Here is a 16,766-nt window from a genome sequence, read left to right on the forward strand (position 1 = left end):
GGGGCTGTTTACACAGCTCCTACGCACCTAGCCATGTTGACGGAGTCCCCAAAGATCCCCCAAGGCCAAAAAGGGTTTTTTAATTTTTTCGAAAATTTCGCCGATTACGCTTACCGTACGCGTACGGTTGAAATTAATAAAAATAAAAAAAATTATCCATTATCTCCCCACCCCGTGATCAAATGGTGCCCGAAGGGCACCATTTGTGCATGGCATATAATAAACCTTAAAAATTGAAATATAATCTTTCACAACGAAGCGCATCATATGTCCTCCATGTGCGCACGGTGCGCGAAGCGCATCGTGCGTACATGGCCCATCTAGCGTAACGTGGGCACGCGGTGCGCTACGCACCACGCGCACCGCGTGCCCACCGTGCGTGCATGGCACTAACTGCGTAAAGTGGGCGCGTGGCACGTGAAGCGCACCGCGTGCTCACCGTGCACGCACGGAACGAACTGCGTTAAGTGGGCGCGCACGCCACGAATGGCGTAAAGTAACTTAGCATTTAAAAAACCGTACAAATTCACTGAAAAAACCATAGGTTTCACACACGTTATAGTTAGGAATTAGCATTTAAAAAACCTTGCAAATTCAGTGAAAAAACCATAGGTTTCACACATGTTATAGTTAGCTGGACATTTTACTGATAAAAAACCATTGAAATTCCCCCGTTATAGTTAGTGCAGGCAACTATAACTCACGCGACCGCAATCCTCTGCTGATGACATATGTGTCTTTATGAAAAAAAAATATTTGTAATATATGTATAGCTAAAATTTAATGGAAGAAGACATGGGCAAATAAGTGTCTAAATACAGTATTAGCATCAGCAGAGGATTGCGGTTGCGTGAGTTATAGTTGCCTGCACTAACTATAACGGGGGAATTTCAATGGTTTTTTATCAGTAAAATGTCCAGCTAACTATAACATGTGTGAAACCTATGGTTTTTTCACTGAATATATATATATATATATATATATTACCTACTGGCGGTCGCCAGTAGGTAGTTATAGTTAGGACCACGTTTCCATAGGAAATCCTCAACATTCTATTTGGAATAACTTTGGCGCCGGTCGACGAATCCTCGCGAAATTTTCAAAATAGGTGGGGCGCTACGCTCCGCTCCTACCCTGAAAGTCTCGGGGGGATTCATCAAGCGGGGGCTGAGATAAAAGGGGGGTCCAAAAACGCGTTTTTCCCATGCATTTTTCCATAGGACCTTTAGACACAGCTACAGCCCGAACGGCTGAACAGAATTACTTGAAATTTGGCAGAGAGGTAGTCCTCAGGTCAAGGAAGTGCCTTTTGTTGGTTTGGTGTAAATCTGTTCAGTAGATTCTGAGAAAATAGCCTTTAAATCAATATATATATCTGAGCCAGCTTACGGTGCGCTTACGGTACGCTTACCGTACGCGTACGGTGACGTGCGCGAGCGCGATTCTGATTTGCTGTTACATCTAAGTAAACATTCGAATCGGTCGAAACCAGGAAGCGGCGGCCGCCATTTTCTCTCTCGCACTGTGAGGGAGGGGCTGTAAACAAAGGCAAAAAACATATAAAGGGGCTGTTTAGACAGCGCCCATGCACATAGCCATGTTAGTTGAGTCCTCAAAGATCCCCCAAGGCCAAAAACGGTAAATTTTTATTTTTTGAAAATTTCGCCGATTACGCTTACCGTACGCGTACCGTGCGCTTACGCTAAAAAATATTTTTAAAAAAAACACACTCTCTGTGCATGGCATATTATTGTCATCACTTACAAATTAAATTTAACAGATTACCTATCACAAGGAAGCGCATAATATGTCCTCCATGTGCGCACGGTGCGTAACGTGCCCACCTTGCGTGTACGGCACTAACTGCGTAAAGTGGGCGCGCACGGTGCGCGAAGCGCACTGTGCGCGCACGGAACGAACTGCGTTAAGTGGGTGCGCACGCCACGAATGGCATAAAGTAACTTAGCATTTAAAAAAACGTACAAATTCACTGAAAAAACCATAGGTTTCACACACGTTATAGTTAGGAATTAGCATTTAAAAAACCTTGCTAATTCACTGAAAAAACCATAGGTTTCACACATGTTATAGTTAGCTGGAAATTTTACTGATAAAAAACCAATGAAATTCCCCCGTTATAGTTACTGTAGGCAACTATAACTCACGCGACCGTAATCCTCTGCTGATGACATATGTGTCTTTATGAAAAAAAAAAATTTGTAATATATGTATAGCTAAAATTTAATGGAAGAAGACATGGGCAAATAAGTGTCTAAATACAGTATTAGCATCAGCAGAGGATTACGGTCGCGTGAGTTATAGTTGCCTACAGTAACTATAACGGGGGAATTTCATTGGTTTTTTATCAGTAAAATTTCCAGCTAACTATAACATGTGTGAAACCTATGGTTTTTTCAGTGAATATATATATATATATACATATATATATATATATATATATATATATATATATTGTAAGTAGTGAACTTAAAAAAAATAATAATAATAAACCCCGGTCGCGTTTACATTTTTGTTATTTTCAGGATGGGGGCATGCAGCACCGAACCACAGATGGGCCCCGGGCCCCAAATTCCCATGCCTGAAATAAATTATAATATAGGAGGAGGACATGCAGCCCCCCTCTCTGAGCCTCTAGCACCAAACCCAGTTTTAGGGGAAGGGGGATGTGTGGGCCCCCTCCCCCAGTCCAAATGGGTCCTAGGGACTTCATCCTCCAGGGCCAAACAGTAACTAGAGGGGAGGGGGCATGCTGCCCCTCTTCCCGAGACTTCTAAGGCCCCAGCGAGCGAACCCCAGGGACACAGTGGTTTTTCCTACTCTCAGAAGCGTGGGCAGGGAAAGAAGCGGGCTGCCATCTGGAGGGAGCTTTGAAAATGCTCCTGTCAGGTGGGGGCACACTTCTGTTTCCCTGCCTGTACTCTTGCAGGCAGGGAAACTCTGTTTGTTCTGTCCATGTGGGAGCAAGCAGAAGCATCTGACCCCACCTGGCAGGAGCAAAGCCAACTCTCATGCGAAACTGGGCTAAGGCCACAGGGGCCTCGAGTCCCCCCCAATCTCCATTGTTATGTATTGTGGGTGCCCCAAAGAGGATGAGGTACCCGGTGCCCATTTTGGTTCAGCAAGTGGGCTGTGCTCCCACCCTAAAACTAATGTGTTTTTCCCCAGGCGATGGGGACCCGGGGTTATTTAAGGCTACAGGAGGGCAGCCACACACACACACACACCCTCCTCTAATATTAGTATATTTGGCCCCTTGGATTTGGGGTCCCCAGTGCCAATTCGGCCTCTGAGAAGGGGGCTGTGCTTCCCTCCTTGATATTATATTTTTGGGCCCTGTGGATAGTCCCCTACATCAACACAAAACCCCTAGTGATATCCAGGGGAGGGAACTAGAGGCTACGGGGTCTCTAGGGTGAGCTGGCCTCAAAATCTACTATATACACACAGAGTGTGTACCCCAAAGTTGTAGTCACTTACATTTTGTTACCGTGTCTCTCATAGCACTACTTGATGGGAGTTCTGGACATGTCAGAAATTGTGAAGGGCTGTCCTCATACACCACCAGGTGTCATACTTCATCATAGGCAGCCCACACTCTCCTTATAGAGATGTGGATATGCCCAAATTACTACCTCTAAGCAAAAGGGAACTCATTTCATAATGTATTAGCTACTTGATCCAAAATCTGTAACATTAGCAACACCAATTAAGGAGTGCCTCTATCAGCCTGTATGAGCTTCAGGTATGTTCATTGCATTACAGCATCCGTGAAGCATGCAGCCAGTAACAGCTGGTCCTGGGTAGGTGTATTATCTAGCCACTGAGGCAAATGCTGCAATTGAGATGCCACATAGTAGTACTCAAAAAGCTGGAAAGACCACCCCACACTGTTCATATGGGTATATAGTTATCTTAGGGCACATGCTATAGTTACTAGAGATAACTATAACTGATGAATTTCAGTGTTGTTTTTTTTTTAGTATAAAACGTTACGTTGGCACTGACATTTTCCCCTAAGTATAAAGTCACTTTAACCTTTATTTTTTCCAATCAATTCCTAAGGTTTTTTAATGTGAATTAATATTTTATTAGCACATGTAAGGCCAACTCCTGCCGCACATGTTGTTCGGATGAAAGCGGCAGGGGGTTGTCTGCCCGGTCTGCCGTGCAGCCAGGCCATGCAGACAACCCCTCGCAGTCAAGCAACCTTCTGCAACACACATGGCTTTGCCGCCAAACCCCTGCAGTAAAGCAACACCCTGCCACGGCCATGTGCAGCCAACACCCCTGCAGGCAGCCTAACCCTCGCTGTGGGAGAGGGTCATGTGGCCCCCCCTTCCCAAGCCACTATTGGCCTCATCCCCCAGAGCCTTTTGTTTTTAAAAAGGGAGAGGTTCTTGCAGCCCCTTCCCCTGGGCCTTTTTTTCTTTTTTAAACCAGGGGAGGGGGACTACATCATATACACACAGTTATAGCTACCCCACAAAGTTGTTGTCACATTTTGTTACCGTGTCCTTAATCGCACTACTTGATAGGAGTGCTGGGCATGTCAGAAATTGTGAAGGGCTGTCCTCATACACAACCAGGTGTCATGCTTCATCATAGGCAGCCCTCGCTCTCCAAAAACCCGGTTTGCTAGAGAACGGGCCTACAACTGAAGACAGGGAGGCACTTCTAATCATTTTAGTGGGAGCCCACGAAAATAGTGAGTTAAAAACCAATGCAGCACCCCAAAATGCATTTAATCGTAGGGTATAATGCTTGGTATTAAAATTTTGGGATGTGGGGATTAGGGGAGCTATTACCCCATCACCACTGTAACTGTCGTCGACAAGTTTCTTACTATGGCTCTAATGAGTCTGCAGCATTCTTCAGGTTGAAAGATGGGCCCCTGGTTTTGCAATATTATGTTAGATATTGCCTCCCTGTTAGGTTGACCTGTGTCTACCTCTAACCTAACGTTGTGGTTCTCAGATGCCTGTGGATACATTAATAAATATGTATTCAAATAATTATTTTGGTCCCTCATTTGTAAGGTGACAATAAGTAACGCATAAATAATATTTATGTGGTATTTGCATGCTAGTGTGATAATTTCGTGACACAGCAAAGGTGAGGTAGTTGTAAAAGCACTTCTTTAACTTAAATTGTGAGACCAGCCCACAAACCTACCCCAACGTAGGATCTTTAATGCCCCATGGGAGGAGGGTTCAGGGACCCCTGTAGGGTCACCTCCACCCCCCAGTATAATACAAACTTCTTTAAAATGTCGTATGTTGTCTCTCAAGTTGTTACTCCCATTGCCTATACTATAAGCTCAAATGTAAAGAAGATTGAACTCGAGTCAGCGATCTACAGCTTAGGATGACCAACAACTTTTCTTCTATGCATAAACACTGAGGGCCAAAACATATTGATATATTACAGAATCTTCTTTTTCTGAGTCTACCATGTGTGATTGTCCACCATGCTGCACCAACAGCAGAGGTAATCCACTCACAAGGGAGAGTCTTAGGCTTTGCAGTAGGCTCACATGTAACTAAGTCCCCTAGGGCCCTATAATACCCCACACTCTGGAGGCCCACTGCTTGAGATGCCTGCTGAGCCTCTTTGCACTCCCCCACACATGGGCCTTGTTTGGTTCTGTGGTGCACTAGCCATCAAGCCAGTCCCATGACTAAACCCAAAAGAGGAAATACCAAATGTTACCCCCGGGAGGATCTGGGGCCATACATGGAAGAACATCATGTATTTGATTTCCTGTTCCATATGAGCCTTGTTTTCTACATAAATCCTTTTCCTCTGTCTCTACATGGCTTGAGTCAAGTCAGAAAATAGATTTAAAATTCCATTTAACTTGAAGTTGTATTATTTCTGGTGTTTTTGATGGAAAGTAGTACACAGCAGCTAGCAATCACTGTGCAGTCATTCCTGAAAGAAGTTCCACTTTTGGAATAAACCACGTGTCGGCTGTGTTCACATTCCCTCAATGGTATAGCCAACACCCATTCTTAAAAAATCATCCTTGGTAACGGGGGGAGTTAGGGGGGGTTGTTATTGTTCGATATGTATCCTTGCTAAATGCACAAATAGATTGCTACGACGATATACTGCAATGTCATGCTGTTGTTGACCCTGATATTCAGGGTCCTGTACCATCTGTGCAATCGCTCAATAAAATATGTTTTAAAAAAAAAAAAAAATCATCCTTGGTAACTTCACAATTCATTCGTAACAAGGAATACATGTCGCCAACTGGATGCAAGAACAGACATTACCTATGAATTGCTGTTTGGACCTATCTTTAATTAAGCACAAAACTAATCGTGGTTTTCCCATTTTTTTTTTTAAAGAACCATAAACTCTGGAGCAAATTTACAATAAAATGTCGGAGCGTGGAGCTGCGCCACATTTGCGGCGCAGTGCTCCAACATTTTCAAAATGCAGGGATGCGCTATGTTCACCACCCTGCGTTTTCCCTAGTGCTGGCGCAAAAAAAAAGCTGCCTTTCGCCAGCGCAGGCACCCTGCTGCCATGTTGCAAGGATGCCTGCACTGCAGGGGTTATTGTTTATATGACGGAAGGGACACCTTCATGCACATAAACAATCAATAATGGCGATTTGCACCTTCTGTGTGTGCTGTTAAATGCAGCACACGTGGAAAGAGCAAAGAACGAAAATAAATAACTATTTTTTCCTTGTATCGCTATTCTAAAACTTAGTTTTCCATGGCATTACTTTTTTTGGTTCTGCCTCAGCCGTGTAAATCTGGGGCAGCGTCAAAAAAGCAATGGGTGTTGTGGTGAGACGTCCACAGCAACTACCACTGTACGCCCCTTTGCTGCAGAGGACTGCGGCAGAAAGGGGCATATTTACAAGGTGGCAATGCAGAGTGCTTAGGGCCACCTTGCAAATATGGTAAATGGCGCTGCGCCACCAGAGCGTTGAAAAAAGTGACACTCCGTTGGTGGTGAGGGATGGTAAATATGACTCATATGGCCCAGCGCTGTGCCGTAATTGTCCATAAGTACTACTGCAGAATCAGTGTGTATTTGTATACCCAAATAGCGGACCAAATCCATGGTCCACTGCAGTGGCAATTCCTGATGTACTGCGACTGTTGCTGGGGTTAATGGAAATATTAATGATTTGGCCCAATTAATCTTTAGACCAGACAACTGCCCGAAACGGACCACCTCTGTGAGTTCTGGTGTGAGGTGTATCTCAGGGTCCCTCACATATAGGAACATATCATCAGAGTATGCGGAGGCAATCAATTGGTAGCCTGGGAAGCGCACACCTCTATGACCATGATACTCTCTCAATGTGCACAACCGGGGTTCCGCTACCAGAGCATACAATGGGTACAGGGAACAACCCTGGCGGGTACCTCTGGAGATGGAGATGTAACTATTCCTCAATCTGACTCTAGCAACCAGGGCCTCGTATAATTCCTTTGCTAGCTGGAGAAAGATCTCACCCACACCAATGCATCGCAGTCCCCCTTCCATAAATGGCCATTCCACAGCGTCAAAAGCTTTCTCAGTGTTAAAAAAAACACTGCAGCTTTGACTACTGGGTTTATATGTTGAATAGTGCCAAAGACGGTTCTGAGATTGAGAGTTAAATTGCCTCCAAGGACATAGCCGGCCTGCAACGCACCTACTTGCATCGGGATCAGAGGGCTATCCGGTTAGCAAGTATTTTAGCCAAGAGTTTTGGGTCCACATTCAAAAGGGACAAGGGTCTGTAGGATGAGCAGTCATTTGGAGATTTCCCTGGCTTGAGAATGGTGACAATTATAGCCTCTCTCATAGACGGGGGCATCTTTTTATGTTCCGCCATCTCTTCGAATAGAGTGACGAGGTGCGGTAGGAGTAGGTCTTGATAAGTTTGGTAAAAGGCTATGGTTGAACCACCCATGCCAGGTGCAGTCCCCGTCCGCATCAACTCCAGCGCAACCCAAATTTTTCTGGGGTCTAGAGGGACAATGTGGTGTTCTCTATGTGAGTCAGTGAGGCATGCCATCTGGATATGTGTCAAGTGCTCTTCTATAGCTTTATCATATTGCGTAATCCTAGACCTATATAGATCTGCATAGTACCTTCTGAGCCTATCAGCTATTCCATTCGCATCGTGAACCAGCTTGCCATCCTCGTTCGTTATTTCAATAGTGCTAGCCTCCCTTTTGGGTCGCTGTAGGCTGGCTATTATGGCCCGTGGGTGTTCACCCTTCCCATATATACGTGTGGTAGCATATTTACCTAGGTGCTTGACTTCACTGTCCGCAGCGTCATGATACGCCTCAAGAGTTTGTTTAACATCGTCTAGTCACTTATTGTCTCCAGTCCGCAGGTGATCCTGCTGCAGCTGAGCTATTTCTTTCTCTAATTGTGCAAGTCTGTCTCAAATGGAGCATAAAAAACCTGCATGCTTTGAGATAGCCACCCCCCTTATGTACACCTTGAAGGCCTCCCAGACTATTGAGATTGAAGTGACTAATCCTATGTTATCCTCAATGAAACTCTCTATGGATGCAGCAATTTCCTCACAGAAGAAAGGGTCTAGCAAGGAAAAAGGGGGAAACATCAATGTAAAAGGAGCAAAGTGGTCTGCGGGTATCTCTAAATCCAACTGTAGAGGAGAATGATCAGAGTGGGTTCTTAGGAAAGGCTCACAAGAAGTGACCTGTGGAAGGAGACTTTTGTATATCAGACTGTAATCTATTCTGGTATGTGTGTCGTGTGGCGCTGATCTCAAAATAATTGGTGATTGGATTATAATTGTGTTTTTATTTCTATGAAGTTAAATATATTAAAGCATGTAAGCATATTTATTGTAGATGTGCCTTCATTGAATTGATAGATTGCACTATATAAAAGGTTCTTTCCAAGAAGACTGTTCTGGGGAAGATGGTCAAACCACCAACATGCTGTGTTGATGTTTTTATCACGCTTGAGTTTACAGTTAGAGACCCCAGTCTACTAAGCTTTTGCAGTACAGCAAATGTACTTTTTGGTATCTGAATAATAGACCTGTTGTGTGTGTTAGGTTTAGAGCTGTTTTAAAATGTAGGAGTGCTAAAGGGCCGGGGATATTGGAAAGCTATAGAAAACCAAACTGTTTTATCTTGATTACTGTGACTTAGTTCAGAGATTGTGATTTTTGATAACTAATAATTGTTTTACTCATTGTAAAGTTGTTATTCAGAAACCTCTATCACTGTGATGTAACCCACTGTAAAGAAATATCATTATATAAGATTGGATGACAAGGTTATGCTGTTCTCTGTAAACTATTCTGTTTTCATCAGTAAGTCCTGGGTGAGGGTTTAAAGGTCAGGATAGTATGTCTTTAGTAGGTACCCTTGCAGCAACACCTAGCAGTCCCTCATGTGTCTAAGTCCTCTTCTTTCAGCCGAGACCCACAATATTTGGGGAGGTCTCAAGGACCCCATCAGGTCAAAAGCAATCTATTTTCCCAGAACAGGCCCTTACCATTAGACTTAAGAAATTCTTCACTGCTTTTTTGAACAACAGGTCAAATGCTTCATGTAGGTCATGTGGCTACAAACTCCACGGAGACCCTCATTAAATAAAAGGTAGATGGCAACTTTATTTCATACTACATTCATAGTTTCCAGACATGACATAGGAAATCTCCCACTAATCTGTCTACTGTGCAAGGATCAGATGAAGCTGGACCAAGTAGCAAGGCGCAGAAAGGCTCAACTGTATTCTTTGATGAAATTACCTCCACAGCCCAGGTGTGCAATTAGGTCTTTAATCACTACTGGCAAGAAAATTATAACTAGAATGTCTCAAGTAACTTCTGATCAAATTGAGAAAATTTAAAAGTGATTTAAGATTTGCAGCTTTGGCAAAAAATGTATAAGCTTACAAAAATCATTGCACAATTAATTAATTTTGGACAAATTTTAATTAATGAGAGGTGTGTGCATAGAACACCCTCCCAACACTGGTGTCACGCAAATGACAATATTTAATATGTCTCGGACGACAGATATTACATAGTACCTTGCTACATGCCCTAAGTAAACATGGGCCAGATGGACCTTTTATGATTTTAAAATATAGTTTACTGGTTATTAATATAAAACAACTCAATTTGTCACAGTGCAGACTTACAAAGTGTCTGACAAGTCCCATATTAACGTGTCGGGAACACCATTCTGGCAAGTATTTAGGAGGAAAGGCCAAGTCGGCTTGTCAAAACCACAAGAGTCCAGAAGAGTCTGGTTTCACTATGGAGCAGATGGGATTTCTTATAACTATCATTGTGAAATAATATTGCATCATGGAGTCTTGGTCCCAAATGGGATCCACCGGTTATAAAGTCCTCCTTCTGCCAGTAAACACTCCAAGTTTTGCATATGCATGTTATCCATGTGTCTTCTGATTGGTTGAAGAAAATAGGTTTAAATATGTGACAGAAAATATAACTTGCCCATCTTGCACTTCTTATGCTTTTTAACATCCATCAAAGACAATAAAGGGGAAGAAGAAAAACATAGGTAGCTTCAGGATAGATGTACATATGATGAGAGATGTAGAGGTCATTCCAGGTAGATTTTAAGCAGGTGAGTTTTAAATCAGTGGAAGGATTCTTCTCAGATCAACAGGAAGTGAGTTCCAGTCTTAGCTTGTCAGTACATTATTTGTTCTTTTTCCCGAATAAGGTTTTTCGAGAACCTCCAAGGTATTCCAGGTACTGACTGTGTATGGCCCTAAATATGATGCATGCCAACTTGAATTTTACCCTAACTCCTTAAAGCAGTCAGTATATGTCACTTAGCATTGTAGATGTGTGGTTGAACTTTCTGGTTCTGGTTCCAGACATCATCCTAGCTGCTGAACGGACAATAGCCTTCATATGTGCTAAGGAGGAGCACAGCACGCCAGTGACCTGCACGGCTGTGTCCTGGGAAATAAATCGATGTTTGAGCTATTTTATTGAGTGGGGGGATGCACTTGCATATGTGTCCTTGCAGGCAATTTGAGAGTTTGTTGATAGATGGATATCAATCCACAAACCAAGTAATTACACTTCCTCTAACTGGATGACCTCCTCACTGTGGAGCTCAGACAACCAGTACATATTAAATCAGAAGTCAAAGAGGTGCAATAAAAATCCCTTTGGTTTTTCCAGATTTAGCTTGATAAAGTTAATTTTGCCTGTGTGTTTGCACAGCTGTAAGGGACATACCACCCCTTTTATTACCTTTACATTTAACTTTCCCTTTTCTACTCAGAGAAAGCCAGAAAGTTATCAGATAAAATCATTGGTATGCCAATGATGCAGGAGCTCCACATATGAGCTTTTATGGATCTCCTGACTGCAGTTGAGAAAAGGCACAACATTTTATTACTGCTTGGCAGTGTATGGGACCCAATACTTTTTCAGTGCCCTTCTACACACAAAATTGTTTTAGTAGTTTTCAAAAACATTTACAAACTGGCTATGTTGAGTATCCATATGGGGTCAGTGCTAGTAGTTAAGGAACCAAAGTATTGGGGATATTTGTTTAAGCATTTCCTGTGTGCGTGAATATATACAAATTCTTTTATATGGTTCTCATAAAATCTTTTTTTTCTTTGTAGGTATCGTATAGGACCTTTTGAAGTGGAAAACGCACTGATAGAACACCCAGCAGTAGCAGAATCAGCAGTTGTCAGTAGTCCTGATCCCATCAGAGGCGAAGTAATGTAGAACAAGGCTTTTACTTTATTTGCTCTCGCTTACTGATGATCTTGGGCGTCTTTGTATTTAGACCACAACTATTTCATTTTGTACTCTTCTTTTTTTAAACAGTTTTATTGAGATTTTCGACGTATTAAAGACATCACACAAATAACACGACACGAACATAACAACTGCAGAAAGAAAAAAGAGGAATTTTTTTTAAAAACTGTCAGGTTTATATTAGCTTTGGAGAGTACCCTTTGATTAGGATAGAGAGAATTTTATTCTGCTACCTATTGAGTTCCCATATCTTACTGATTCTATATGAGCCTTCGTACATTTGTGTATAAGGATTTGTACACCGACCATGTCTATGTGCCGTTGCCTATTACTGTGGATCGATTACCGTGTGTATTTCCTTTCATCAGCATGGGTACGCTTCCATTCGCCAACCAGCCCCAACTGATGTATGAGTTGAGAGCACTCGAGGACACCCCCGAGACAACGGAGCCCCTTCTGGCTGCTTGTATAAGTGAAACATCTATTCCATAAAAATCACCCCCGTATGATTTTACTAGGAGGTTTGCCATTTTCAACAAAAAAAAATGGCTTCTCATGATTGGTGTATGCAGAAATTAGGTATTAATATGGAAGGGTGTGACACCCCCATCTAACTTAAGAAACACAATATAGTTACGTCAAAAAGCAGTTCTGATAGAATCTCTGTTCAACCCCTGGTCACTGTGGCTCAAGCAACAGGCAATCCCCAGATTAGTGCTTGCTAGTTCAAAACGTTCCCACAATTTTAATGTAAAGAACATCATTTCCAATCCAATTTTGAAAAATGGAGAAAAGAAATAGACAAAAATTGATTAGAGAAAATAGTTCTTCATTGAAAACAGTGAGCAGTTGACCGGTATGTAGGGACGATTTAAGTTGACCCTCGATGGAGCAGAAGATGGCTAAACCCAGCAGGTTGTCCCAGTCAAAGTTTTTAATTTTTGACTTAATCTCTGAAATGAAAGTTGAAATCTTCCTGCAGTGCAAGGTCCAAGGCAGAAGCAAGGTGAGGTTCCCTTGAAAATAGATTGTTTTGGTGCCAAAAGCGCCATGCTGGACAGGGCCAGATTTTGGGGTAATCAATAGTGCTTTGCCAGTAAAATAGGTCTGCCACCTTGCTCTGGTCAAGGTTTTACTTTCGTACTTGGGTCTTATTCATAAAGGTAAATATATACTTGTAGATTTACTTGTGAATACTTACTACATCATCTAGTAGAAACTTTACACTTTTTTGCAATTCACCATTTCAGAGTGTAAATTAATTGTAAGGTGCTGACTTACATGACTTCACCTCCTGCACCAGGATTTACATATGTAAAATTTGTATGCTTAACTTTTCACACGTAGGCAGGGACCTCTACCATAATGGAGAACGTTTCCATATGGGATAATAAGGGGAAATGTTTAAAAGCTAAAATAATTATTAAAATGATTTTAATGCAAAATATGAATGTTAGTGTTAAATATTTATTTTCAATTTAGAACTAATGAAATAAAATGTTATAGCTCTTTAATATAAACGTATATTAAATAAGTAATTAAAATATTTAATTTTGAAATAATACGCCTTAAAAAGAATTCAAGTTAATCCTAAAATAATCCTAACCACAGTAACATTTATAGTTAATATGTATTCACATTAATTTAAAAAAAAATTACAGAATTTAAATTATTTTTAATTAAACAAAAATTGAAGAGTTTAATTTTATGTTAATATTAAAATAAGTTGTAACAATCTTTTTGATTAAATACATTTTAACATTAAGCTATACATATTTTTTTAATATATATATTTATCCAACATTTTCCCTATGGGGTGGTGTTATAAAACCATGGCTCTATTATGTTCTACGCGAGTATGTTGCAATAACTGAGAGTGGGCATCTTAGGCGCTGGACTTATCCAAGGCTGGGATGGAGTACATTTTCTACTGTTTTGAGACCTTTTTCGCTGTACTAATTTTAGAAGTGTAGCTTGTGAATACCAATCAGCTTACTCCTTTGAGGGTGCGTGTTTGTATTAGCATGTCCCTCCTTATACTGCTCCTACCCCTTCCATTATGTAGTAAATATTCCCCATTTCCAGCTACCCTTCTTCCCTCCCAAATTTACAACTAAAACGTACACCTACGTGTGTGGAGATTACGCATATGTGGTTATGGCCTCCACACTGAAGTACTGGGTATTTTAGACCCAGCGGTGCAGGGGCACACACCCTATGACTTCTGGGTTCACCCTGTTCCAGACCTACAGAAACACAGAGTCTTCTGGGTGAAGTCAAAGATCGTTTATTGGCTGCAGACCAATTACAGGTATCCTAGAAGTACAACAGCGTGTATGTTCTCAGGAGACTGCTGAAAATCATAGAAACGGACTTCATCTTAAATACGCTTTTCCCTGCCTCAAGCATACATTCCTAGGTTTTATGATACGGTAATAAACAAGTGTACATTACAAAGAAAAGGCAGAGTCATGATGACCATCCCACATTCCAGTTCGGCCAGCCCACAATGATTTACACAGTAAGGTTCAGATCCCACATTTGATATCAATAGGCCCAAATAAAACACGGGCAGCTCCTGTTTTGGGAAACAAGTCATAAAGCAGGAACAGTCAGGTGTGAAAGACATTAGCCGGAGGCTCGTGTAGAATGAAAGGGTTTTATGATGGGTCAAACCCTGATGCTAATCACAGGTGGACGGAGGAAGGGGAGCTCGTGAGACCAGTTTGACCTGGGGCAGCAGAGCCAGCTGCCCAGGTCACAGAGAAGTCACGGGAAAGCACATGTACTGTGAGGCCCGTATTTGCTCCATTATAGCCTATGTGAGGGCAATGACAAGATGGCCACCGCTTCCAAAATGGAACCCGCGTAGTGAAGCAGAATAACGTGTACACAGTGCATTCATAGCTAGAACGATATATAAAGCACTCGTACATGCCGCATTAATCATTTGCGGTTTGCTAATACAAGACCAAACAGGGGTAGGGCCCTGTCCCCTACGCGGTGACAGAGATTAAAGTACGACAGACCCTCCTTTTGCCCTTACATAGGCAATCACTATACTCATCTTAATCCGAGTCCAGGTCGATGTTCACGAAGTCATGGAGATGTTGCTGTAGCATCATCCTATTACTTAGCTCGTCCCTCGATACAGGTTTCCTTACACATAAGGTAGCACAGAGGCCACATATCGCAGGAGCACACTGTATGCACAGACAGAACAGGAAAAGAATGGCTAAGATCATTCCAATGACCATCAGAACTTTCCAACCCCAGGCAGATATCAATTCCCAGAACCACCCCACCAGCGACCAGTCTCCCTTATCCACGTGTATGGTTTCAGATATTTTATGGAGTTTGGAGATGGCTTGATAGACTGTTGGAGCGTTATCTGGTATGAAAATGCAGCATCTGGATTGGATAACCTTACATACCCCACCGCGGTCTGCAAGAATAACGTCTAGAACCATGCGGTTCTGCAAAGTCATAAGGCGATCCGCTTGGAGCTCAGCGGTCAGATTACCAAGGGCACCAGCCGTTACATTTACAGTGGATTCAACCACACGTGTCAGTTGTCTCAGGTTCCTACTATTCACCATAGGTCCCCAAAACGGCAGGAAGCCCAAAAAGAAGTCTCCCGCTTCTTGACCGGCAGTATCCTCCTTACTAATCACACCTCTCACAACTCTGGTCTTGTGATAATCAGAGGCAGCAGTAAATGTAGGCGGTAGCAGATTTGCAATATAACACGTGCCCGAGAAATCAGGGGGCAGCCATGTATATGCTCGGTCATTGCAGATGAAATATGTGCCCTTGGCAGCTAAAAACGCAGGGGAGAACTGTGACGGGAAAGTGTACGTTTCAGTACAGTCACTTCTTCCCAGTTGAGCTCTAGGATTCTGACCATTACCCTGTAAGCAGAACCGACCTATGTGGGGTACGACCCAGATTGGGGATGAGATTTTTCGCTGTCTTTCACCCAGACTAATACTATACCCCGTCGCGTTCCATCCTACATAAGGTCTCAATTCTTCTTTGGGAATGGATGAGTATGCATCAATATCCCTACTCATATCGGCAACTCCTTTCATCAAAGCCTTATTATTGGTGATAGGTCTGATGGAACGCGGTTGGCGAGGGGAGTACGTATCTAGAGCATAGAGAAACATGGTCTGGAATGCCCATGACGATCCATTGTAACTAAATGGCAGCACCAAATAGGGGATACCCTTGTTAATGGTATGTGGCATTAACCCACACACCCAGCAATTGGTCGTGTTCATTACTAGTTGGTGCTGGTGCAAAAGCTGGATAAACGAGTTATTTACGAACTCGGATCGTCTGGTCTGTTCGTGCTCAGGCAGAGGGTGAAAAGAATGAGAGGAGGCAGTAGAAAGAGGTATAGGCTGTACAGTGGGCGCAATGGTCTTTTGAGAGGAGAAAAACACAAATCCTACGATGAACATTATTATACTACACAGCGTAAATAGGCACAGAAATACAAAACATTTACTTTTTACAATTCTACACATCCTTGCTTTAGAGTTTATGTCCTCAACGGGTCTCTCCATCTTGAAAAACTCCATCCTCTAAACGGGCCGCTCGCGGCGGATGAGTTTCTTCTGCTAAGGAGTACGCCTGTCAGTCCAGGGAAACGCCCTAGACCAACCAGAACCGTTGACCTAACGTCTTCGGCCTGTACCCCAAAGTCTTGGCACCGCGACCCTGCGGCTGAACCCGGATGGTGGTTCGAAAAACAAAAATCAAGTAAGTCCTTCAGATGGGAGAGCAAAAAATGTCAAAAAGGGAATAGTAAAGAAATCTTTATTTGTTCATGGGCCTTGGTCTCAAATTATAGCGGAGACGGCCAGGTGCTGTTTGGTCTTGGAACAAAAGTTCAGGCTCAGTGGTGTCCAGTCGATTTGATGGTGGCACAGCTTCTTGCAGAATATTGTCACTCTCTTGGTCTGAAGCTGTGTCT

General features: G+C 42.6%; 1 protein-coding gene across 5 annotated transcripts in view; it reads left to right on the forward strand.

The window, feature by feature from the left end:
• LOC146796486 (acyl-coenzyme A synthetase ACSM3, mitochondrial-like) overlaps positions 1 to 16,766 on the forward strand; it is a 411,246-nt gene that overhangs the window by 370,160 nt on the left and 24,320 nt on the right. For all 5 annotated transcript variants that reach the window (XM_085629088.1, XM_085629091.1, XM_085629092.1 and 2 more), the window contains exon 12: positions 11,644 to 11,743. In XM_085629088.1, the coding sequence (XP_085485214.1) occupies positions 11,644 to 11,743 (100 nt within the window). The remainder of the gene's footprint in view (positions 1 to 11,643; positions 11,744 to 16,766) is intronic.

The sequence above is a fragment of the Triturus cristatus genome, chromosome 10 (genome assembly GCF_964204655.1).
Source record: "Triturus cristatus chromosome 10, aTriCri1.1, whole genome shotgun sequence".
Taxonomy (NCBI): Eukaryota; Metazoa; Chordata; class Amphibia; order Caudata; family Salamandridae; genus Triturus; species Triturus cristatus.